The sequence below is a fragment of the Bos indicus genome, chromosome 9 (assembly GCF_029378745.1).
Source record: "Bos indicus isolate NIAB-ARS_2022 breed Sahiwal x Tharparkar chromosome 9, NIAB-ARS_B.indTharparkar_mat_pri_1.0, whole genome shotgun sequence".
Classification (NCBI taxonomy): domain Eukaryota; kingdom Metazoa; phylum Chordata; class Mammalia; order Artiodactyla; family Bovidae; genus Bos; species Bos indicus.
The window spans coordinates 86853144-86880385 of NC_091768.1; the positions used below are offsets into that span (position 1 = coordinate 86853144).

At 39.1% G+C, this 27242-nt stretch overlaps 1 protein-coding gene across 3 annotated transcripts in view; it reads right to left on the minus strand.

The window, feature by feature from the left end:
- Nucleotides 1–25439, minus strand: part of KATNA1 (katanin catalytic subunit A1) — a 34338-nt gene extending 8899 nt beyond the window's left edge. Inside the window, exons 1-8 of one of the 3 annotated variants that reach the window (XM_070796334.1) lie at nt 25155–25439; nt 18206–18431; nt 17115–17289; nt 14982–15139; nt 7491–7671; nt 4356–4477; nt 2961–3066; nt 1585–1743 (exon numbers count right to left, since the gene is read on the minus strand). In XM_070796334.1, the coding sequence (XP_070652435.1) occupies nt 1585–1743; nt 2961–3066; nt 4356–4477; nt 7491–7671; nt 14982–15139; nt 17115–17276 (888 nt within the window). In that variant the 5' untranslated portion in view covers nt 17277–17289; nt 18206–18431; nt 25155–25439. The remainder of the gene's footprint in view (nt 1–1584; nt 1744–2960; nt 3067–4355; nt 4478–7490; nt 7672–14981; nt 15140–17114; nt 17290–18205; nt 18432–25154) is intronic. The other 2 variants (XM_070796335.1, XM_019967572.2) reach the window with 2 other exon arrangements.
- Between the last annotated feature and the right edge of the window lie 1803 nt (nt 25440–27242).

The window sequence follows — 27242 nt, forward strand, 5'->3', positions numbered from 1 at the left end:
AGGTTGGTCATAGCTTTTCTTCCAAGGAGTAAGCGTCTTTTAATTTCATGGCTGCAGTCACCATCTGCAGTGAGTTTGGAGCCCAAGAAAATCAAGCCTGTCACTGTTCCCATTCTTTCCCCATCTATTTGCCACAAAGTGATGGGACCAGATGCCATGATCTTAGTTTTTTTAATGTTGAGCTTTAAGCCAGCTTTTTCACTCTCCTCTTTCACTTTCATCAAGAGGCTCTTTAGTTCCTCTTCACTTTCTGCCATAAGGGTGGTGTTATGTGCATATCTGAGGTTATTGTTATTTCTCCCGGCAATGTTTATTCCAGCTTGAGCATAAACATTAGAGGTAGGTCCTAAATTACTGTCCTCCTCTTATAGATAAAACAACTGAGCAATAGGAGAGGAATTCTCCCACAGGTAGCTAGCTGGGAAAGTGACGGAAGTGGGATCTAAACCAGGCCATCTGACTCTAATGACCCCATACTTAGCCATTCATTCTACTGAGCTTACATTTTTAAACACCAAGTTATTCTGGAATACTGGTAATTTTTTCCCCTGAAGAGAATTTTTCAAAATTATTTAAGAGGTTCTCTATCAGACACCTACTGTGGGATGGACTATTAATAATCCATAAGAACCTGTCAGAATTTACATCCTGCCTTATGAATTATCACAGTTGAAGGAGAAAAAAATGGGAACTGAAACAGGAAGAAGCCTTTACAGAAAATGGATAACGTTAAATTTTAAGGGTTTTTGTTTTGTCTTATTCTGAGCCTAGGAAGGAAGATGTAGTATAATGTTAGCATGATCATCTGAGATTTTGGCCACCATGACTAAGAATGTACATCTTTGTCACTATTTATATAATAAATGCAACTCTGTGTTCATGCATATAACTAAACAATTTCTTAAATGAGGTAAGATGGAAACAGTTAAGTGAAACTTAAAGTCCAAAGTCTAAAAGCTACTGAATTCAACCCACTCAGTCAGAACTTGTTGAATTATATTTTGTCTACTGATACTCAGATGAATGGCAGTGGAAGAAAGAAAAAGAAACTCGAAGAAGCAAAGAACTGAATTCAAAGATTATGTCATTAAATTCCAGGTATTTGATACAGTGAATAGATCAGAGGTAATCTCAGTTCCATATTTACTTGTGATTTTCACCTTTCCCCATTATTTACCAATACTGAATTTACTATATTAAAACAAAGCCTGGCTTAAAAAACATAATAATTTCACATTCCTATAGCAGCAGATCAGTAACGCAGATCCCATAGCATAAGCATGTCTGTAAGCTAACAGCCATTCCTCCAGAGAAAAGGAGTCAAAGAGAAACACAAGTAATCCATGTTAGTAAAAAGTTTCTAAGGATGGAGGAGCCTGGCAGGCTACAGTCCATGGGGTCGCAAAGAGTCGGACACGACTGAGCAACTTCACTTTTTCTTTTTCACTTTCTTTCAAGGGCACAGGAACCATACCCTGGGCACAAGCGCATCCTGCCTGGTGATTCTACACCATGGAGTTAGTTACAATTAATTTTCTTCCCTTCTAGAAGTAAAGAATCATTAGAGTTGTCTCAAGCATTCACCATTTCGAACAGAAGACGAACAAGCTTCTCAGACTCTCCTCTGTATTTGGAAGTCAGAGTTGATGAAGAGACATTGAAGAATGTTGTCTTACATTCTGTTGCTACTGCTTTAGCAAGGAGGGTCTTTCCTGTGCCAGGTGGGCCCACCATTAACACTCCCTGTTGGGAATATAACAGTGTCAGCAAAGGTTTGTATGTCGTTGTTCTAATTCACAAGAATTCCATTATTAAGAATCAGTCTTCAACCAACTTACACGTAATACTGAGGTAAGTTAAAGACAAAGATAAACAGAAGGATATTTTATCACAAATTTATTTTTTGCATTACAAAAGTAAGGTAATTACACATTATTAAAAATTTGGAACTAAGAGATGAGAAAAAATATAATCAATATTATAGTACTGATATCATACCCTAACACACGTACCATTAGGATCTAGATATATTTCCTGCTAGTCCTTTTGCTCAAACAAATTAGTTGATTTTTTTTTTTACATGGTTGTAACTCAAGGTATGTCTAGAATTTTGTATCTTGCTTATTACTTAGCATTTGAAGAATTCCAAAAAACAAGTACAGAGCGAGCCATTAGCACATTTCCCAAATCCAGGAGTTATTTGGATACTTTTCAGATCAGCGTGTGACTTTTATGAAGTACTCATTAAGGTTTCCTTGGTGGTTCAGTTGTAAAGAATCTGCCTCCCAAAGCAGGGGACACAGATTCAATCCCTGCTCTAGAAAAATCCCACATGCTACAGGACAGCTAAGCCCAGGCACCACAACTACCAAGCCTGTGCCCCAGAGCCCGGGAGTCGCAACAACCGAGCCTGCGGGCTGCAGCTACTGAAGCCTAAGAACCTTCCTAGAGCACGTGCTCTGCAACAAGAGAAAGCACCGCAATGAGAAGCCCAGGCACCGCAACTAGAGCAGCCCCCAGCTTGCTTCATCTTGAGAGAGCCCACGTGCAGAAATGAAGACCCAGTGAAGCCATATATAAATAAACTTTTTAAAAAAGGAGTACTCATTAGATGCAGATACGTCTTATTAATTTCTTAAGAACAATTCCAAGAAATACAGATACAAGTTCTGCAACACAACATGTAAAATGGAGTATTTTTGTATTTAGGCAACTTGTTCATATTTGCTAAGTTCATTATAAATCTGCTATGTGTATATCTTTTCAAAGATCACACTGCATCTGTTTCCTATTCTGGAAACCTTGCAATAGTTTTTCGTCTGAATAACACAACATATTTAAATTTTTCTGTACCTGCTCTACGTTCTACTCCCCCTTCCCTCAACACAGGTAAATATTGGCTCTCTACACAACGCATTTGCCGTTTGCTTTGACAATGTTGTTAACAGTAAGAAACTTACTTTCCATGGTCTCCTAATGCCTTTAAAGAATTCTGGCATCCACATTGGTAACACCACAGCTTCCTTAAGCAACTTTTTAGCTTCTACTAAATCAGCAATATCATCCCTGAAAGAGAAGATATTTGATTAAAATAGACCACATATTTAGTTCAGTGCAGTCATTCTTGAGAGTCACTGAAAGCACATGGTTTTATGTTGCCGACAGAACGTGAAGCCTCGTCCTAGGCGCGCGTGAACTAACACACTGTGACGAGCTCCTGCCACACCGGCCAGTACACACACAGGGCACAATCTGCATCTTCAAGTCTTGGCACTGATGATTTTCAGCTTGGTGAATGAGAACACAGGTCTATAGGCCTACTCTTTATTATTATGCCATCTTATTATAAATTTCTGTTCTTAAAATGCTCATTCCATAAATTCCATAGTTTAGAAATAATGAGCCCACTAAAAAACAAACATAAGAATAAACATAGCAGAAAGCAGACACAGGTTGTAATTCAGCTGCTTCGCCCCCTACTCTACCAAGAGGTGGACAGCAAGGTTAGTAGAAATTGCCACAAAATCATCATCAACCACAAGACCACCACTACTGCAACTACGAGTACACATGGCGTGATAATATATTACGATACATGACGTGATAATATATTTTAAAATATCCCCAAAACTGCACCTAAAAATAAAGTTTTAACAAAAAATATATAACTGAATGTGCCTAACTTTGTGGGAAATGGAACTTTAGAACTTGTGATAAATTTTAGTTCAATTAGATATAGTATCTATTTTTTAATAATTTATGAAGTATAGTTGATTTACAATGTTATGTTAGTTTCAGGTGTACAGGAGGGTGATCCAGTTAAATATACATAGAGCATCTTTTTTTTTTTTTTATTCTTTCCCCTTATAGATTAGTACAAAATATTGAGTATGGTTCCCTGTGCTATATAGTAGATCCTTGTTGATTATGTATTTCATATATATCAGTGTGTAATATGTTAATCCCAAACTTCTAATTTTATATTAATAAAGTTGAGAACCACTGCCCTAAGTAAGAGGATATAGGAGCAATATGTATTGTATAAACCTAAAGATAACCAGCAATACATACGCATACGAGTGACTGCCGTTTTACCTTTAAAGAATGTCCCCAAAAGAAGATGAAATTTTTGTGATCTTGTTGACATTCTGTACATAGGATTTTTAAATTTAATAAAAGTTTCATTATTTATTTCATTAAATTAAAAAATTTAAACAAAAACTGGTACAGCCTGAATCAAAGTGAAGTCTTTCATTATGTGTCTTCTGGTTCTATCCTCAAAGACTGATCTTCAGCGCATGCCCATTTCTGTTCCAAAAAGCAACATCCAGTTGTTTTGCTGTGCTATAACTTACCATCGAACATTGGGATTCTGAGAAATTATATCCCTTTCCAAAGCTTCTACTAAGTCCTTATCATACCCAGTACTATCAAATTTATTTGTCTCTGGTTCTGTAGCTGCAGCAGGTGATTTGTTCTACACAAACAGAGGAAAAAAACATGAGCTTAAGATTAACTCAAACACTGTATTTCATTTCTATGAATCAGAAAGAAAGACTGGACTCAAGTGACATTTTTATAAAAGTTAATGTAACAGTACAAGTAATAAGGACAGAATCAAAGACTGTTAAGTCATCATTCTACATCAACATCAGAGTTTCATACTGAATTTTTATTTTTATGTAAAAAGTATGACAATCGTGTTAAACAAAAATATTATGCATATGAACTGACAACAGAAAAAATTAATATTGAGATAAATTGTGGTCACTAGTGAATATTAGATATGTATATTTATCTCAAAGCTTTAGAAGAGATAAGGTTAAGGACAGATGGTTTCTTTAGGTAAGATAATAGGTCAATCTTTAACACCTACTCAGTTCCTACTGATGCTCCAAAAACACTTTTTGATTATTCCCATATTCCCCCAAGAGACACCTCATCCCTTAGAAGAGATTTCCTCCCATCCTCTGTGATGTCAGTCATTAGGGCCACAAAGCTGCATGCTAAAGCACTCCAAGGCACAATGACAAACTTACAGGACACTGCAGGATATCTCAAACTTTTGAGAGAAACACAAAAACATCTATTTGAACACTGGGTGGACTGCCAGCTCAATGAAACCTAATAGAGAGCCCATAAACAGGTCCACACGAATATTCCCCCCAAATTTTTGAGAATGGTATAAAAATCTTATTGAAATATATATTATTTATAATGTATTAATTTCTGCTGCACAGCCTAGTGACTCAGTTATACATATATATATTATTTTTCATATTCTTTTCCATTATAATTTATCACAGGATACTGAATATAATTCCCTGAGCTTTTCAACAATCCTTTTCAACAAATGGTGTTGGAGCAACTGAATATGTATGGGCAAAAAATGAACCTTGAGCTAAGCCTCACACGTTACATAAAAATCAACTCAAAATACATCATGGACTTATATGTAAAACATAAAATTATAAAACTTTTAAGAAAAAAATTTTTAAAAATTGGGATCTAGGGATAGGCAAAGGGTTAAGAACTTGACAACAAGAATACATTCTATAAAAGGAAATACTGCACTTTACCAAAATTAAAATCATTTGCCTTGTGAAAGATCCTGCTAAAACAATGAAAAGACAAACTACACACTTAAAAAAAATCTGCAAAATATATATCTGACAAAGAACTAATCTCTAGAATATATTAAAAACTCTTAAAACTCAACAGTAACCAAAAAAAGTCATTTGTATAATGGGCAACAGACCTGCCCATTATAGAAGAGACATTTCTCTGAAGAGTCTTGGTTCTGTGCTCTTATTTCCTTTTCTTAAGTCAGCTTGTACAGCGACTGTTTAGAAGAGTAGACTAACTCAGCATAGACTGTTAGATGGTTGAGAAGAACAGCACTGGGGACTTTACATTTGCTATAACCCAGTTTTTACTTTGCCCAGGTGGTGTGGAGGGGCCTTTTGGTACAACGAGCCAAACAAATGATCCGGTGCTTTACCATTTCACAGGCTAGGTATGTGCCTCAGTCAAGGGAGTGGGGAGGTGGAAGAGAGAGGATTGAAACTAAATTCTTAGAGTCCTATCTGCTTCTTACTGCAAGGGAGCGTAAGCATTGCACTGAAATCCCGCTTTATAAAGCTCATTCCTCACTAACAGGAACCAGGGAACTAACAGGAACTAACAGGAACCTTGTTTCCTGGAGAAGCAAGGGTAAATACAGGAGGAGCCTGGAACACACTATTTTGTCAGAGAATGGTGAGTACATGTTAAAAAGACTTAAGATCCAGCTTCAAGGGTCTCCCGCTCCTCAAATCCTGGACAATTTAAGCATCAGAAAGATAGTAACAAATTTTAATTCACTGAATAAAATAAGAATCCATGAGTCCATATAGATAAAATTAAATAAAGGGGAAGAGATAGAGCTTTTTCTTACAATTCAAAGTCAATTAATTAAAGAAGAGATAATAGCATTAGAAAATGATTTTTCAATTGTCAGAGGAGTAAATGATTCAGGCAAGAACTCGTGGATGCTGAAACAAATAAAATTTTGATGAGAAACAGGATATTTATATAATCTCAAAAGTGTCTCCCCACAAATGACTATAAAGGGAAAAAGAGTAACTTTATAGTGGAGAGACTTGGCAGACGCCACCCTAACCAAGTGATCCAATTTATCACAAGTAACAGAGCAATAAACACCCTGTGTGCCTCCTTATATGATACGCTGAGGAGAACAAAACTTCACTTCAGTGGCACTCCTGCCAAGAACGCACAACCTTAATCTAATCACAAGGAAACATGAGGTGAACCCAAACCGAGGAACATTCTACAAAATAACTCTTTAAAAAGGCCAAAAAAGATAAAGGCTGAGGAAATGTTCACATTAAAAGACGCTAAAGAAACGTGACAACCAAATGCAACATATGCTTCTATATTGGGTCCTGGCAGGCGGGGGGGGGGGGGGGGGGGGGGGGGGGGGGGGGGGGGGGGGGGCTATAAATGACATTATTAGAGTGGCAAAATTTTACAGAAGTCTGTGGATTAGATAACAGTACTGTATCAATGCAAAATTAATGATTTTTGATCACTGCTTTGTGTTTGTATGAAAAAAATGTCCCAGTATTTAGAAAACCAACACTAAAATATTTAAGGGTAAAAAGGCATGATTCCTACACTTACCTACCCTCAATGCTTCAGGAAAGATCAAGTATACAGAGAGTAAATGATAAAGCAAAAAGGGTAAAATATTAATAAACGGTAAAAATGGGTAAAGAATATGTTTCTTTATTACCAAGATAGAAAGTTACAAAAAGCAACCAAAAATATTTGTTGAATACTGAGTAGGAAAAATCCTACCCCAGGTGCAGTGTGACTATGGTTTTATTACAGTAGCAGATTTAATTCCTAAAAATTATTAATATTTGTACAGTCTTCACTTTTAAGGTTAATAAATAACTTTTTAACTTATAAAAATCAGTAACATTTACCTTTTCTTCTCTTCCTTTATTCTGTTCTTTCTTTTCCCGACTACGAACAGCTTTCCCTCTGTCATTGTGAAGATTGTGTGTGGATGGACGGTGAACTCTGACAGCTGTACTTGGACGGTTACCCTGTGGTTTAGGGTCACTGTACTGAGAAGACTGGCGCTTTCTAGGTCCTGGTGATGGTCTAATCAAAGACAAGATCATGAAACTCATAATCAACTCTTGGAGTTGGTACAAATATAGAGGAACACACACAGTGTGTAAATCAATCTATGACTTGAAGCAATGGCAATAACTGAACACAAGACAGAACTGCAGGTCACTGAAAGCTAAGATCCAGCACTGAAACTGGACATGTCTGTGGTGCAGTATGGTTACATGGCAGAAACAAAGGAAGGCAAGTGATTACCACCTCGCTTTTGAAACGAAACACCTGTTGTATAGCAAGGATAAATGAAAAAATAGCTTGATTCTTGAAAACTGAAAAGAGAGCAAAATAATCAGAGAAGGGAGTTTTATCAAACGAAAAAGAACAAAGCAAGGTGTAGAAATCACATTTATGTACTAACATACACACAGCTTGGTACCATTTTATTTAGAATATATCATAGTTCTCATGTTTTAATTAATAAAATTTAATCATTTTTCATTAATCATTTTTTTAAATCATTTTAAACACAAGCTGGAATCAAGATTGCTGGGAGAAATATCAATAACCTCAGATATGCAGATGACACCACCCTTATGGCAGAAAGTGAAGAGGAACTAAAAAGCCTCTTTATGAAGGTGAAAGTGGAGAGTGAAAAAGTTGGCTTAAAGCTCAACATTCAGAAAATGAAGATCATGGCATCTGGTCCCATCACTTCATGGGAAATAGATGGGGAAACAGTGGAAACAGTGTCAGACTTTATTTTTGGGGGCTCCAAAATCACTGCAGATGGTGACTGCAGCCATGAAATTAAAAGACGCTTACTCCTTGGAAGGAAGGTTATGACCAACCTAGATAGCATATTCAAAAGCAGAGACATTACTTTGCCAACAAAGGTTCGTCTAGCCAAGGCTATGGTTTTTCCTGTGGTCATGTATGGATGTGAGAGTTGGACTGTGAAGAAAGCTGAGCACCGAAGAATTGATGCTTTTGAACTGTGGTGTTGAGGAAGACTCTTGAGAGTCCCTTGGACTGCAAGGAGATCCAACCAGTCCATTCTGAAGGAGATCAGCCCTGGGATTTCTTTGGAAGGAATGATGCTAAAGCTGAAACTCCACTGCTTTGGCCACTTCATGCGAAGAGTTGACTCATTGGAAAAGACTCTGATGCTGGGAGGGATTGGGGGCAGGAAGAGAAGGGGACGACAGAGGATGAGACGGCTGGATGGCATCACTGACTGGATGGACGTGAGTCTGAGTGAACTCCGGGAGTTGGTGATGGACAGGGAGGCCTGGCGTGCTGTGATTCATGGGGTCGCAAAGAGTCGGACACGACTGAGCGACTGATCTGATCCGAATCATTTTTCCATTAAAAAAACCCGATACAAGCACTGGCTATGGATAGTTACAAGAACTCATGTATGGTGCTTTGCCTTTATGTAGATCACTTCACCTTTATTTTTGTGGCAGAATTGAGATCTCTCAAATACTTATTAGGCTCCTACTATTATGCTTCTAGACTTGATTGGGGTAAGACGAGCAATAAAAATGGTAGGGGAGTCCTGTACTCAAATACCTCAGGTAGAGTTAAGAAAGAAGATACACAAGACTAGGCAAATATACCAGAAAATGTGAAAGAGACCTAGTGCTGTGGCAATGGGAATGGCCTCTTGAAGACACAAAGCAAACTGGATCTGGAAACACCCTTCTACTTTAGGAGTTGACCTAAATAAGATGGTACAACTGCAGATAAGAAAATGAATGAGGAAAAGCAAGAAAGCAAGACAAGCTTAATCTACATAAAGGTCATAAAGACAAACTATAAAGATACAACGATAAACACTAAAGGACGATACTGGAGCTTCCCTGGTGGTCCAGTGGTTAAGAATCTGCCCGCCAATGCAGGGACACAGGCTCAATTCCTGGTCCCAGAAGATTCCACATGACACGGAGCAACTGAGCCTGTGCTCTGCAACAACAGAAGCCACTGCAAAGAGAAGCCTGCTCACCACCATGAAGAATAGCCCCCACCTGCCACAGCTAGAGAAAGCCCTCGCACCGCAACGAAGACCCCGTGCAGCCAAACAAATAAATGTTTTTTGATAAATGAAAAATGAACTAAAAACAAACAAAAAAAAGATGATACTGAACAGATAAGCTGGTTCAGTAAGTAGATCTAAATATCACCAGTTCAAGAGGCTTGGCTGTTAGCTGACTGTCATTGAAAAGGTTTTAGAAAGACCAGTCTCATAATGAATAAGATACACTGATGAAAGAATCACAAAAAGCAGGGAGGCATTATCAAGGCATAAGATGAGAGCCTAGCTTATGGAGTGATGATAAAAGTATAAAAGACACACTGTGAAAAAAGAGACCCCTAGATATCTTTCATATTGAGAAATGAGAATTTGGGAGGATGATAAAGCCAAACCAATGTACTGATTTTTATGAAAGGAATGATGGGGGTTCAATTTTGAATTTAGAAACTTGGGTAGCCAAGTAGGGATACTGTTTTAAAATATATATTTTTTCCCTTTAAAAAAAATAGACACTGAAATATATTTAAGTAATAAAGAATTTGAAAAAGTCACGTGTGTGTGTGTGTGTGTGTGTGTGTGTGTGTGTCAGTCACTTAGTTGTGTCTGACTCTGCGATCCCATGGACTAGACCCGCTAGGATCCTCTGTCCATGGGGATTCTCCAGGCGAGAATCCCGGAGTGAATTGCCATTCCCTTCTCCAGAGGAACTTCCCAACAAGGGTTAGAACCCTGGTCTCCTGCATCGCAGGCAGATTCTCATCGTTTTTGAGTAGCTCAAATGGTAAAAGTCACCTGTATCCCCACTATCCAGAGTTAACCACTTAACATATTAGTTTATTTTCTTATAGTTGCCTTTCATTTAAACAAAACTGGAACCATTACACATACATACTCCCTGGAGGAGGAAATGGCAACCCACTCCAGTATTCTTGCCTGAGAATCCCAGGGACAGAGGAGCCTGGTGGGCTACCACCCATGGGGTCACAAAGAGTCAGACACGACTAAGTGCCTAACACACACATACATACAAATGCTCTTATTTTTCTCTACTCATTGTATCATGAAGCATTTTTAGTATCCTTTCCATCATTACCTCACACATGACTTTTAACGGCTAGATGGCAGTCAGTCACAGAAAATGTACCACACTTAATCTACTTTTTGGGGGGCAAAACCACATGGCTTGCAGAATCTTAATTCCCTGACCAGGGATCGAACCTGTGCCACCTACAGTGGAAGCAGAGTCCAAATCACTGGAACACCAGGAAAGTCCCTTTATCCACTTCTTACTGCTGTTCATTCACCCGAGAAATAATTTACTGAACTATTACTACTGACAGGCACCACTCTGAATTCAAGATAAAAATTAAAAAAAAAAAAAAAAAACTTTAATAAAAGCCTTTACTCTCACAAGTTTACACAGCAGTGTGTATGGGGGGCAGATGGGGTTTCAATGAAGAAATAAACAGTACATCAGATGATGCTAAGTGCCATCTAAGAAAGTATAACAAAGAAGGGTAGGCGATATGGAATGATACTGGCAGGCTGATCAGAGAAGGCCTTACTGAGGCAACATTTAAGTTGAGACTTCAAAGAAATTCGAGAACAAGCCATCAGACACCTGAGCTGAAGGAAAGCTGAGTGCAGAGAACTGAGGTGCTTGCATCTGACTCATTCAAGAAGGCAGAACTGCAAGCAGTGAGGCCACAGAGGTGGTGGGACAGGGGCTCACGGGGTGGCGCTGAGGGACATGCTGAAAACTGGGTTTTATCCAGTGAGGTGAGAAGATGTTTGAGGGACTTCAGCTGACTTTTAAAAGACAGTTTAAAAGAATTATACCTAATGGCTTTACACTATTTTTAATCGTCCCTCTGAAAGCCTTCAATGAAACTCCTTGTACAGACATGTTTGTACACAGCACTAGAAGAGAATGCAGGATCGACTGACTCTGTTCCTAAAATGGGATTAAAATTTAGGCGATGTCATGGTTACAATCCCCAACAGAGTTGAAAGAATAAGCTTTCTCCAGTACTTTTGCCTGGAAAATCCCACAGACAGAGGAGCCTGGAAGGCTGCAGTCCATGGGGCTGCTGAGGGTTGGACAGGACTGACAGACTTCACTTTCACTTTTCACTTTCATGCATTGGAGAAGGAAATGCCCACTCCAGTGCTCTTGCCTGGAGAATCCCAGGGACGGGGGAGCCTGGTGGGCTGCCATCTATGGCGTCGCACAGAGTTGGACACGACTGAAGTGACTTAGCAGCAGCAAGCATGAGTACAGATTAAGACTAACAGAAAAATAAAGAGTTTTGAGGGATATTCAGCTGAGGAAGCCAAGTTAAATAAATTACAGGAAGAAACAGAAAGGTGTAGCAAATAAAGTCAAAGAGGAGGACTTTGTAGCTAATAGCTATCCAGGGCGTTTAAAATCAGAGACAGAACAAAATATGGAAGAAAGCCAGAAGCAATAAGGAGGGACCCTACAGCTCATCATTATAGACTTTTCAAGATGAAAAGCTCACTTAACAACTTTCTACTACCCCAAAGAGAGAAACCTCCTGCCTCCTCTTGTTAAGATTGCAGCAATCAAACAGTTCATTAAATCTGAAATCACCTGAATAATCACTGGGCACATCTATTCACTGGAAAGTTCTTACCAGTAACTGAGAAAGGGGTTATGGTGCTGTTACAGACTGAATTTTTGTATTCCTCCCAAACTCATTATGCTGAATTCCTAAACCCCAGTGTAATCATTTGGAGTAAGGAAGTAATTCAAGTTAAATAAGGTCATAAGGGTGGGGTCCTGATCTAAGAATTAGTGTCCTTATTAAGAGACACCAGAGAGCTTGCTATTTCCCCTGCCATGTGAGGATGCAGAGAGGAGGTCAGCTACTCAAGAAGACTCCTCACCAGAAACCAAACTGGCTCATACCTTAAGCTTGGACTTTCTATAGATTTAGAACTGTGAGAAATAAGTTTCTGTTGTTTAAGTCACCCAGTCTGTGGGATTTTGTTACGGCAGCCAGAGTGACCAATACAAGGGGAAAATGATGATTCTGCAGAAGGAGGGACAAAAAGAAAGTTAAGCAGGAGTAAAACATATTTATAGGCAAGATAAAATAAAAACACAACTTCACTCATCTTTTATTAGTTCTACTTTGGAAATTAAGAAAAAGTAAACATAGATGTGGAAAAATTTTCAATTTATTTATAATAAGATAAAAGGGGTTAACCAGTGTAGGTTATATTCCTTAAAAGTGCAGCAAACAACCCTTTAAAAACAGCAAAGAATAGGGTCTAAGATGGCTTATAAATCACCTATGTTTAGGTAACTATAAAGAGCAAGGTACTTTACCTATCTAAGCTTAAGTTTTCTCATCAGAAGTTGGGGCTAACAGTTTAGTACCTACCTTCTAAGTCAGTTTTGAGGATTAAATAATATATGTAAAACAACTGACATGGTACTTGGCAACACAGTAAATGTACAGCAACTGTCTACTATTAGGATTAAAAAAAATGATACAAAGTTATATATTATGGGTATAGCACAACTACAACCATGAAAATAAACAATGTATAAAGGACTAGAAGTTGCACTAGGATGACTGTATCATTTCATCTCTACTTTTATGAATTTTCCTGTTTTTCTTTAATGAGCCTACTGCTGTAGTTTTGAGGGTTTTTTTTTTTTAGTGAATTCTAAAATAAAACAATATACACACACACACACAGACACACATATATAAAAGTACTTAAGAGTAAGGGTAAAACGTAGTAAATATTCAGAAGGTATCACCGTCAATAACAGAATAGTAGTACTTGTATCTGGAGCTGAAAAAAATGAAAGTGGCTAAAAACAATCAATGCCCATTAGTCAATCCTAAACTGGAGAAGATACACTTCGGTACAGTACTTTTTAAAGTGTGATCCACCAACCACTTGGATTAGAATCGCCTGCAGACTCCTGGGCTCCCCTGCTATTATACCCGACTCTCTGGGATTGAAACCCCAGAATCCACATTCTGAATGAGTTCACCAAGAGATCTTTATGTATGCTAGAGTTTGAGAATGACCAATATGGCAGAGAGTGCTAGCTTTGTAACCACACACATCTGGGTTCAAATCTTAACTCCACCAGCTACTAGTTTTGTGATAATGGGGAAAAGTTACCTAACTTCACTGTATCTCAACTATTTTACCTGAAACACAGAGAAAATATAACTAATTATTTGGAAGGCTTATTGTGAAAAATAAATACGATAACATGTGTATTCTGTATTACTGCTCAGAACCACATGAGTACTCAATACCTAGCACCTGTCATAAAATGTAGTCAAGGAGTAACAGTTGCAATGATAGAATGTTAAACATCTAAAAAGCACCTGAGCAATGTTTTAATGCAAGGCTCTCAAACTGGTTAAGGGGCAAAGAAAATGAAAGTCACTGTTCTTTGTAGAATGCTATTGTACACTGCTGCTGCTGCTGCTAAGACGCTTCAGTCGTGTCCAACTCCGTGGACTGCAACCCACCAGGCTCCCCTGTCCCTGGGATTTTCCAGGCAAGAGTACTGGAGTGGGTTGCCATTGCCTTCTCCGCTATTATACACTAATATATTTAAACACACAATACAAACTAGGAAATCTATTGTGTGAGTAAAACAGATAAATGACATCCACTTGCACTCCTGTCAGTTAAAAAAAATATGCAGTGGAACTAAGCATAATTGGCTCTTTTGAGCATTTCAGTAAATAGAAACTTTCACTAATTGTTCATTTGCTGGCACCAGGTAATAGCAATCTGGAAATAAAAATGTCAGAATAAAACCTATAATTGAGAACATTTTATCTTTTTTTCCTGTTAACTAAAAAGCCCACTTTTCAATTTTAGCAGCAGTGTAGCTTGATAAACAGCAGTGTTCTGTGACAGTTTTTTGAGAACTACCGTTTCAGTCTAATTTCCTCACTTTACGTAACAAAATCTGAGGTCTAGAATGGTTATACGCTTTTCCAAAGCTACAGAGAGTGGCAAAGACAGACTCACAGCCCAGATATTTCAGTCTCCATCCCCATGTTCCTTCCATAAGGTGGATCTCTACTCCTTTGAGCTCGTTCACAAAAGAATATGTCTACCTAAATTTCATTTACTGAAATGGGTCACAGAATCACACAATTCACAATTTAAGTTACAAACGGTATTTAAAAAAACAAACCCTTGCCCATTCCCGTCTCAGCCCCTCAGTCCTCCTCCTGGACAGGACCGATGCGGATCCGTTCTGTGTCAGTTTGTTTCTTAAAGGGTCTCCACTTACCTTCGTTCGGCAGGAACGGGCAAGGACCAGACTTCTCCCTCAGACGCTGGGAGCTCGTGTTGTGCGGCTTTTAATGGAGTGCTGTCTAGTTTAAAGCTCTCGAGTGTTTTCATGATATCCTTAACGTGTTTCGCTTCCACATTTATTTCCTGCCAAACCTAATTTCAAAGGAGAATATGGTTCTTCACATTTCTATAACTAATAAATCACTGCCAAATTAAGTTGGGCCATTTATTAAGAATGCTAGAAGCCTCCATTTTGACATCAGGTATCCAGGAAACCATACCAAAATGTTTTGTTGAAATTTTAATAATGGCTCATAAATTCTTTATTTTTAATTACAAAATTAATTCTGATACAATGAATGAAGTGTTCTGGCTAATTAGGCCATTGTCACTGACTTGTGACGACGTGCATTGTAAGTCAAAGTGCACAACAAATTTAAAAGTTAGCTGTACCTTTAAAGTCTGGTAAAAATATTACTTCTGCAAGTTGTGCTTTGATGGTTCTTATGCTACTTAACTGACTTTAAAAACGCTCATCAGAATTGACTAATTTCACAATTCACTAATGGAATGCATCCCACAGGTTGAAAAATAAAGCTTCAGAAGACAAATGGCTCAATTTACATACAACCTATATATATATTCTTAAAAGCTGCCTTGACAACTTTAAAATGATATATATTTCATATATATATATATACATACATATATATACATATATACACGTGAAAGAAATGAAGCTAGCAATGTTTGGTTTTAAAACTAAATGATTTAAGTATCCTTTCTTTCTCTCTGCTTTTTCTTTTAAAAACACATTTAATCTTGGCATTTCCCCAGTGGTCCAGTGGTTAAGACTTCCCCTTCCAATGCAGGGGGTGCAGGAATGCAGGTTCAGTCCCTATTTGGGGAGTTAAGATCCTACACGCTTTGGGGCCAAAAAATCAAAACATAAAACGGAAGCAATGTTGTAACAAATTCAATAAAGATTTTAAAAAACACACTCAATCTTTTATTTATATTTATTTTTGGCCATAGCACGTACCTTGCAGGTTCCCACAACAGGGATTAAACTTGTGTCCCCTACAGTGGAAATGTGGAATATTAACTACTGGACAGCTAGGGAATTTCCAATTTAAATATTCTCATAAAAAACTTTAGACTTCTTAAGTAAAAGTTGCTGGCCTAAGAACAAAAGGTCTTAAAAGTCTTTCACTGGCAAATTTAAGACACTTTACAAAATATTTTCCCCTTCTAACGTAAAATATGAAGAGGCAGATTTAAGGAATGAGGTTAAGTTCAAAGAGGTAGACTATTTTTCTGTTAAAGAAATTAAGGACAAATATGGAATATTATTAAAAAGGCAGTTTAGCAGAACTTGAAGGTAATATTCTATCTAGAAGATCAGCTCAAAAAGACTATTAATTTCTATAACATTTCTCTCCTGGGACATTGTTGAACCTTATTATAAATGACACATCCAACTGGACGTGTAAGTTCTATAGTTTCTACCTATAAATTTCTTCCTTCATGGCTCAGTGATAAAGAATTTGCCTGCAATGTAGGAGCCGCAGGAGACTTGGGTTCCATCCCTAGGTCGGGAAGATCCCCTGGGGGAGGGCATGGCAACCCACTTCAGTATTCCTGCCTGGAGAATTCCATGGACAGAGAAGCCTGGTGAGCTACAGTCCATGGGGTCACAAAGAGTCAGACATAACTGAAGCAACTTAGCAAGCACATAAATTTCTACTGCTCCTCAGTGGCTAAAATTCCTCACATGGGATTCAAGTATGGTCTGATTTATGATGTTCTATAGGGAATATGGTACATGTGAGATTCAGGTGTCATTTGCAGTTTCAACAATGGCTTAATAAAGTCAATTCTAATTTTACCAGGTCAAAATGTGATCTAGAAAAAAATTTCAAAACCATTCCTATTAGATTCCAAAAATTAGAATAATTGAGTAGAACCTATCATACTGATGATGGTGAATATGACACACTGTTTTAAGTAACATTATATACAAATCCATATAATAAATTATACAGTCTTTATGCATAGCTGCAAAGCACTATCTATTTAAATCTGAGTATTTTAAACCACTGAAACAAACAGCAGTCACGAATCTTACCTGTTGCCATTTCTGCTGGAGGTATGTATCTTTGACTGAGTACAGATACTTGTTCATTTGGTCAAGAACTCCCTGATAATAGACCATTGCAGAGTCGTAATTTCCCAGCAATGCATATTCACGGGCCAACTTCACATTCTCACTAATCATAAGAAGACTCATGCTCAACTACAAGCTAAAAAAGAAAGAAACATTTCATATTAAGTCTTTTAAAAATAAGTACTACAAAGAGTTTTTTAAAAGCATGCTTTCCAAGGATCCCTGAAGAAGCTTGCTTTCACACACACTATATTTTCTATCTCTGTACATTTGCTTATGATAATATCCACTCCTTCAGAGAAATTTCTTAGTTCCCACAGTCAAACCCTACCTATGTGTCAAAGTCCCACTCAGATCAGTACCAATTTTCCCAGTATGTCTACCTTCCAAACTTGTCAGTTCAGAATATCCCTCCCCCTTCTAAAGTCCCCCGGTACGTGACTGGGGACCTTCATCTCAAGGCACTTGTCCACCTTGAATCTCTGAGAGCAGGAAAAGATCTGAGTTGGTAACTTCAGTGCATGAAATACAAGTCTTATGGAGTATCTGCAGAACAAATGTAGAATGTTAGGTGCTGTTTTTGGAAAGCAGTGTGAAACAGAGAAAACACGTTTTGATGTTAGAAGACTCTTGGTAGAACTGTAATCCTGCCACCTTTGTCAAGCCCTTTATCTTTTCTGAGCCTTAGTTTTTAAATCTGTAAATTGGGATTGTTACTACTTCTTTTTTGTTTTTAACCACACCACACAACTTGTGGGATCTTAGTTCCTCCAACAGGGATTGAATCTAGGCTCTCAGTGGTGAAAATGTGGAGTCCTAACCTCTGGACTGCCAGGGACTTCCTGAGTAACCATACTTCCAAGAGTTGCACTATGAGGAATAAATGACTATTTAAAGTAGCCAGCACACTACTTGGCAAAGAGTAGGTCTTCAGTAAATGCTAACTGCACCTTCCCTGAAACTTTCCAGATGCAAAAACCAAGCATAGTCTTTGTACTTAGTAGCGTGTGGATATATGGATACAGGGTTTTCATAGGTGGGTTTTTACTTACCCTCCAGACAGCAGATAACTTCAATGACATAAAAATTGGTCCAGAAAATAAGGGAAAACTGGTCAACTTTTTATGAGGTAGAAAGTGAAAGTGTTAGTCGCTCAGTTGTGACCGACTCTTTGTGACCCCATGGACTGTAGCCCGCCAGGCTCCTCTGTTCATGGAATTCTCCAGGCAAGAATACTGGAGTGGGTTGCCATTCACTTCTCCAGAGGATCTTCTTGACCTAGGGATCGAACCCACATCTCCTGTGTCTCCTGCATTGCAGGTGGATTCTTTACCAGCTGAGCCACCAGGAAGCCACCACCTCAATTTTGAAAACTAATTAAGAACAATACAGAGCCTATTTCACTTAAGACCATGATGTGGTAATTTTAAATAAAACATTAGCTAATTAACAATGTATCAACAAGGACACGCATGCACGTGCACAACACACACACATATACTCCATGATCAAGAAGGTTTATCCCAGGAATGCGAGGATAACCTAAGATCAGAAAATCTACCTTATAATTCCTCACACTAACGGACAAAAGAACTTCATACAAAAAAGAGTAGCACATAAACGGCAATTTATGAAGGGGAAACCCAAATGGTTAACACGTACAGATACCAGTAATAGAAGAATGCAAATAAAGTGTGAGAGACCTCTTTTACATTTACTAGATTAAAAAAAAAAATTAGTACTGGCAAGAATTTGGGGAAAAAGACATCCCCTCATATACAATTTGTGGGCATAAACTCCTACAATCATTTTGGAGAGCGATCAGGTAGTACTTAAGAAAAATTATGTACGCAGCTGTCCTATGATGCTGCCACCCTACTTTTCAATAAATATTCCAGGCGAAGTTTCACAGAGACCCACCAACGAACTTGTTTTCGGATGTTAATGACAAAACTGTTTGAGATATCCAGTAGTTGGAGGTAATCTATTTCCTGCTAGGGAAAAGATAAGGAAGTATGTTGCATGCACTAACAAATACTATGTAGCAGACAGAAGCAATGAAGAAAATGTACAAATAGTAACATGGATATATTATCAAAATACAGTGTTAAGGGAATTTCCTGGCACTCCAGTGGTTAGGACTTGACACTTACTGCCAAGGGCCTGGGGAGTCAGTTCCTAGTCAGGGAACTAGGATCCCACAAGCTGCTCGGCCGAAAAACAAACAAAAAATACAGGTTTGGGTGAAAAAAACAAAACAAAACAACTTAGACACAGAACAAGGTCTAAATCCCCAATACCATTTTATAGACTTAAAAATATGCTATGTTTATATGTGGTATATAAAACACTTTTTCAAAGGACACATACACATCCAAGAAAATAAATATATTACAGTGTCTATGGAGGGTAAGATAGGGAAATATGAGTGGATAAAGAGGATGAAGGGTAGGGTTAGGGTTAAATAACTACAACAAAAGAAGTGCCTTATGCCTCTCACTAATCACAGACAGCCTGTAAGACGGCTCTCAACGACCTCTGCCTCCAGGTGTCCATACCCCTGTGTAATCATCTCCCCCTGAACCTGAGCCTGTAACAAACAGAATACACAAAAATAACGAAGTGTCATTTCTGAGATTACACTGTGACATCTGCCTTGCTCACCATCTTCTGCTCTCTGGCTGGATCACTCCAAAGGAAGCTAACCTGCTTCGAGTTGACCATGCATAGCCTCATGAGGCAAAGATCTGACGGAAGCCCAAGGGCAACAGAGGAACTGAGGCCCTCAGTCCAATGGTCCAGAGACACCGAATCCTGCCAACGATGCCGTGAGGGAGCGGGGAAGTGGATCTTCCCTAAACCGACCCTTGAGATAACTGCAGCCTTGACTGGTACCTTGACTACAGCCTGTGAAAGACTCTGAATCAGAAGCACCCAACTAAGTTATGCCCAGAGCCTAACCAAAGAAACTGTGAGATAATAAATGCTTACTGCTTTAAGCCATTTAGTTTTTGGGTAATTTGTTATGAAGCAATACAGCTATGAACTGACTCTATAAGTAATTCAAGACTGATCATCTGCGGTCCAGAAGAAAAGGAAAAAAAAAACAACAAACAAATCCCATGACTTTCTGGAGTCATGACACAGATAATTTCCACCTGAATAAAAGCTCTGGGTCAGGGACACGGCTCTCTGTTATTTTATAGATATATCCCCAGCACCACGCGGCCTCGCACACAGCAGCCACTCGGGAAATCTCTGAATGAATGAGTGCTGCCAGGTTCTGTCTCACTACTGAGATGTCTTACCTTTGTCCAGTTTCTTAGCCTCAGCTCTCTCACATTCCCTGATCCTCAACCCATCCCTACCGCAGCTGTGGCACTGCTTGGCTCTGAAGCTACATATGCCCTAGAGCGACACCCAGTCTGGGCAACAATGTTAGAAGAGCACAGCTGGGGCCTGTTAGAAGCTGTCAGAAGACGTCCTGCTGGCAGAACATCCTTGATCTGGATAAGCACAGACAGCAAACAGACTCTGGCTCTTTCATCCTCCCCACCCCACTCCACCCCCACTTAAAAAAAAAAAATCTAAATTATTGCCCTTTTGTTTTTCTGAGGGCCAGGGTTCACTGTCCCAATACTCACAGAAGTCACTCCAGGCCTTCTTTGAAGGTTCTGTGTTATGGATACTTCTTTCTACTCAGATAAAATTCCTAAGGAGTTAATGAATGGGTATTTCCTAACAAACAAATGTCAAGTCAACCCAAGGCCACATTAAAAATGACCTAAAAATTCTTGGTTATCAAAGAAATGATGGGTTTACTGAAAATGTATTAAAATACCACTCAAAATCTAAATGTCAGACAAAAAATAAATTTTCCAATTCTTTTAGCATCTCTAAGACACTCTTCTCAAATGAATGTCAACATTGTAAGTTTACAGGAATCTTCAATTTCCAAATATATACCCTTAGCCAGTGCCTGCATTCTCAGTCATGTCCGACCCCACACTGGCAGGCCGATTCCTTACCACTGAGCCACCTGGGAAGCCCTGGTGGCTCAGTGGTAAAGAATCCTATCCACCTGTCAATGCAGGAGATGCAAGTTTGATCCCTGGGTCAAAAAGATCCCCTGGAGGAGGAAATGGCAACCCACGCCAGCATTCTTGCCTGGGAAATCCCATGGACAGAGGAGCCTGGCGGGCTACAGTCCATGGGGTCACAAAGAGTCGAATATGACTTCGCCAATAAACAACAATATATCCTTATCACTGCCAAAATTACACTTCAGGAAGACAGAATTTGGGTCTACCTGACACAGTATCTGGCAATACTTGAAGAAATGAATATATATGAAGAAAAGCCTTCAGACCAAATTTTAACCACAATGAACTGAAAATGCTACCTATTGATTCAATTAATAGAAAATGAAATCGTAAAATTATAAAAATGAGACTGTCCAAAAACACACTGCTGGTTTTTAAAGAGCGATTATTAAAAAGAAAAATAACCATAAGTATAGGTTATACGTACTTTACCTGGATAAAAAATGTAAGTTTTTCCTTTATATGATCCTGTAAGAACCACCCTTTTCCTTAAATGTCCTGAGTATTTATTTTAGTTTATGACGAAATTCATTCATTTAACCTAAGTAAGATGCAACATGAAATTTTAATTCAAGTAACAGAGCCTCCTGATGAGGGTGAAAGAGGAGAGTGAAAAAGCTGGCTTTAATTCAACATTCAGAAAACTAAGATCATGGCATCTGGTCCCATTCACTTCACGGCAAATAGATGGGAAAAGTAGAAACAGTGACAGATTTTTTCTTGGGCTCCAATATCACTGCAAACTGTGACTGAAGCCACGAAATTAAAAGGCACTTGCTCCTTAGAAGAAAAGCCATGACAAACCTAGACAGCATATTAAAAAGCAAAGTCATTAGTTTGCCGTAGTCTGCATAGTCAAAGCTATGGTTTTTCCAGTCTTTCTGTATGAATGTGAGTTTTGGATCATAAAGAAGGCTAAGTTCTGAAGAATTGAGGCTTTTGAACTGTGGTGTTGGAGAAGACTCTTGAGAGTCTCTAGGACAGCACAGAGATCAAACCAGTTAATCCTAAAGGAAATCAATTGGAAGGAGAGATGCTGAAGCTGAAACTCCAATACTTTGGCCACCTGATGTGAAAAACCGACTCACTGGAAAAGACCCTGATGCTGGGAAAGAGTGAAGGTGGGAGAAGGGGACGACAGAGGATGAGATGGCTGGATGGCATCACCGATGCAATGGACATGAGTTTGAGTAGGATCCTGGAGTTGGTGATGGACAGGAAAGCCTGGCATGCAGCAGTCCATGAGGTTGCAAAGAGTCAGACACGACTGAGAGATTGAACTGAACTCAACTGAGGAGAAGGGTCGACAGAGGATTAGATGATTGGATGGCATCATCGACTTAACAGACATGAGTCTGAGCAAACTCTGGGAGATAGTGAAGGAAAGGGAAGCCTGACATGCTGTAGTCCATGGAGTCACAAAGAGTCAGACACAACTTAGCAACTGAACAACAGAGTCAAATTATTTTAAACACTAAAAACTCAGTATTACAACAAAATTTCTAGCAAACTTGATGCAATGCTGTGTAGTATTGCTACTGCTAAGCTGCTTCAGTCGTGTTCAACTCTGTGCGACCCCATGGACAGCAGCCCACCGGGCTCCTCTGTCCACAGAATTCTCAGAATACTGCAGTGGGTTGCCATTTCCTTCTCCGTAGTATCTCTCTAAAGAGACAAAGTATCTTTACTCCTCCAGGATTAGGGAAAGAAGCATTCAAAGAGACTGAAAAAGGTTACAGATGCAAATATCTGAGTTCCAAGATTTCTGTTCTCTGCCCAGAACAAATACCGGACCTTCCCAATTTCACACCTAAACAGGATACCATGCCCACTTAATTTTTAAAGGAATCTTAGACAGGGTTCCACTCTCACTACAGTTTTTACTGTAATGTGCAAAGGTCATTCATTCAAGAAATGTTACGGAACACATACTGAGGTACAAGGAATTGCACTGAATACAAAAATAAGACAGACCTTGAAATCCTTGAAGTTTAGTGGGATATCATTTTATTTATCCTCAGTGTTTTTTTCTTTGCTAAGTAGGAGGAAACAAGCGCAGAACATTATTAAGCACAGGCTAAAAAATCAGTATCAATGTTAAAAAATATTTATCTGCAAAACTAATGTCCTAAATTAAAAACAGATGAGGCTCAATTATGCATTTTCCCTCATGCATTTCAGTAAGCTGAGTGTGTGTAACTTCAGCAGTGACAATACACTGTGAAGCAATTTTCAGAATGTTCATCTCTGGAATATGAAAGCAACCATAATGCTAATTTACAATCAGTCACTGATGATTACAAATAAGCACAATAAATAGTGACCAATGACCAATTATAGCATGGCATACCTTCATACCTTTATAATCATCATATGATAAATACTCAAGAAGCACAAGAAAGTTATCACTACAAAAAAAGCATCAAGAGAGACCTGGTCAAGGAAACAAAAACATATATATGTATTTGGTAAACTTTCAGTTTACCTCGAACAAAACAAATCAGTGAATATAACAAAATGTAACTTAAAAGCCATATTCAAGCCATATCAATAAACACCACAGGCAGAACCTATTTAGCATGTTATCAATATTGACCATACTGATTTGACACACTATCTTTTAAACCAGTCAAGCAGCTAAAAAGCAAACAAGCCCAAACCATTGTTATAAACCAAAATTTATCCTTAGTATTTGTCAGAACTGTGATACCAGTTTCAAAATAAGATGCAGAATCCATTGTAGACTATGGACCTAGCACTGAATCTTTAAAATGTAAAAGCAACTTGAATAATGCCATAAAGGACCTTTATATAGCTTTTCATAGTCTAAGAATGTTGGAAAGTTGACTGTCATTGAAAGAAAAATAAGTAAAGGAAAACATGAATTAAAAAAACACGCTGATTGGCACTACTTCTTTATTTTTTTTTTAAGGCATGAAACAAGTCACAAGTTAATACTTGTATTAATACAAGTGTTAATACAAAGAGTTTGCCACTGTTTCTTTGTGTAAGAACTCACTGATTACAAAAACCATCTCCTTTAGAAAAGAAAACAGGACTGCACACTGAGATATTTTGGCCTGTATGAACATCACAAGAATCCTTCTTGATACCTTGGCGTTCTAGCATTGTGACTATGTGGCAAAGATATTCTAAATATTAAGAATGTCCTCAGCAGTACCTAAGGCTCTGATTTCAAAGAGGAAGACATACATGAGTGCTTGCAAAAGAGAGAGGTGCAGCAGTGTGTTATCATAAGTTAGTAACTGATATAAAAATGGCACTTGGTACTTAAAAGAGAAAATTATTTTTGAGTAAATGAGGGCTTGAGTCTATCCCCCACAAGGCATTAAGGATCCACGTCCATCTCTAACTTTATCACCACGTAATATACAATATGAAACAAAGTTTCGAGGGATACTTTTTTCTAAAAGGTACCAACTTGAAACAAACAGAGTCGTTAGCCTCCTGTAGGATGCCCAGCTCCAAAATAAGTACGAAACAACATCCTTAACAATATCACAGCTACCTAACAAAACGTAATCCCCAAAGTCAAGGCTTTTGCTTTTTTCCCCCCCCACAGGGGAGAGGGTTTCGGGCGGGGAATGTGTCAAAAAAGCGAAGAAATAAAAACAGGTTCATCGACCGGAGACGTCTCTAACGACACAGGCCTAGAATGGGATCGGCAGGGGCCCCCAAAAGTCTCCGGCCAGACAGGATTCCTCAGGTAGGAGGACCGCCACCCAAGCCACAGGTGTCAGCGACAACAGCGAGGACCTAGAATCTCGGCGCAGGCAACGGCAGGCTCACAAGCAGAATGCGCAGCGGGATCGCATCACAGGCTCCCGAGTCCCTCCAAGCCCTGATCACGGGGGTCCGGGATCCCCGCGACACTCACCTGCGAAGCAGAGGCTCTCGGGAAACCGCCCACGGCCGGGCGGAGTGGGGGAGCCGAGCGGGGTTCCGAGCAGCGAAGAAGGAGGGCCCTCCCCTGTCCACCCCAACCACCCTGCTCTCTGCTCACGGACCCAGCACTGCCTGGTCCAACCGTCACGAGCCCCAGATGCTGCTTCCAGTAGCCCAGACTTTGAAGGCAGACCCGCCAGGGTCACTTCCGGTGCCAAGGGTGGCCTCGGTGACTCCAGCGCACGCGGGGCGACGCCCCGGGAGCGAGGACGCCAGGCGGCGTGCGCGCGCAGGGCGCCGGCTGGGCGGGGCCGAAGGTGGGCGGGACCGACTGTGTGGGCGGGGCCTACGGGGGCGCCTGCGCAGTCCCGGGCAGCCGCCTCCCCTGCGGACAGGTCAGGCTGAGGGGTGGTAATCAGTCAAATAAGTACTACCGCTTCCAGTTCCTCGATGTTTTCTGAAGTTCTTTGCTCACTTTTCCTCCCACTTGATTTTCATCACGCTGCTCAGAGGTTAGGAGATTAGAGTTTCTATTTTACTGGTGAATGTCAAGGGTCATACAATTCGTTTATGACAAATCCAGTTTTAGAACCAAACACTAAGAATTTGGCTGCGGCGCTTCTAGCGATATGACATGAATACTGTAAAATAGAGAATGAGTGATCAAAGATATTCGGACACAATGCTGGTGAAATTTTATTTTCTTTTTTTGGTCAATGTTTTAATGCAACCAAACTACAAATACAGTTATGATGTTCCACGATGTATAGAAATACACGTAATGGACAGTTAGTACTTGTGGACAGGCTTCCTCCAGCCTTAATCTCCAGGCTGTTTCTTCACCTAAGGTGAAACAGACGCACTTAAGACGCGGTTTCCTCTAGAAGAGCTTGGTAATTAAAATTCTGATTTTAAAGCATCCCTGCTTTTAAAAATACTTAACATACTGATTTTAAATCCCCTAATTTAACACAGACTTATATAAAGGCAATTCAAGGGAAATACATCCGTTCAGCCCACAGATGTTTATTAATCGAGTATTTACGTGCCAGGCGGCACTGTAGGCATTGAGTATATACATGGTCAACAAAATAGGATGTTTCATGGAGCTTAAAGTCTTGTAAAATTCTCAACTAAGTAGAAAAGAATAGTTTTGCTATGATGCATGTAAACTCTATTGTAATGTTAAAGTATAATTAGTATGAGAAAATACAGTGTATCTTTTTGAAATGAAAAAATAATTCAATGAGGTACAGATTAATTACCTTAGTTAGACTGAATTAAACTTCATTTTTTCCGAGTGAAAAGGTATGTTGAATTATACAGGCAATTTATAGTTTAAAAACTTCTCAGAGGGCACAAAATGAATACATATTACATGATTTCATTTATATGAAATTCAAGAACAGGCAAAACTAGCCGGCATTAACAGAAAGAGGTTGGATTGGGGGCTGGGAGAAATGAGGGAAAATATTAGACTACCAGAAGGCATGAGGAAGTGTTTTTCAGGTGATGGAAATGTTCTATATCTCAATTAGTATAGTGGTTAAGGAGGTGTGTATGTTCATTAAAACTCATTGAACAGTACACATAAAATCGATACATTTTACTGTACATAATTTATACCTCAATGAAGTTAATTTAAAAAACACATCAAAATCGTGGCTTACACTACTGTTTCTTACTGGTTGTACTAATCTAGGGAGACTAGGGTATTCTGTTGTTGTTTTAGTCATTTAAAGTATTCTGTAGTAACCTCTACATTGAAGAGGTTTCAAACACCAGGAATTTCTTTCTTTTCATTTCCTCTATTTGTTCATGTAGAGTGGAGGCAGGCACTGGGGACATTGAACAGTTGAAAACAGAAAACGAGATAATTTGTCTAACTTCTGCCTGGGTACGAGACGTGCCACCTCTGCCCACATTTCACTGGCCACAGCAAGTCATGTGGCCAAGGCTGACTTCAAAGTGATGGGACAGTGAGAAACATATTTGTGTACCGCCTTCATGACTACTACAGTAGTCATTTCTTCTTTTACAGTGTGGTTTCTACAATCTCCATCCCTCTAAAATGATCGTA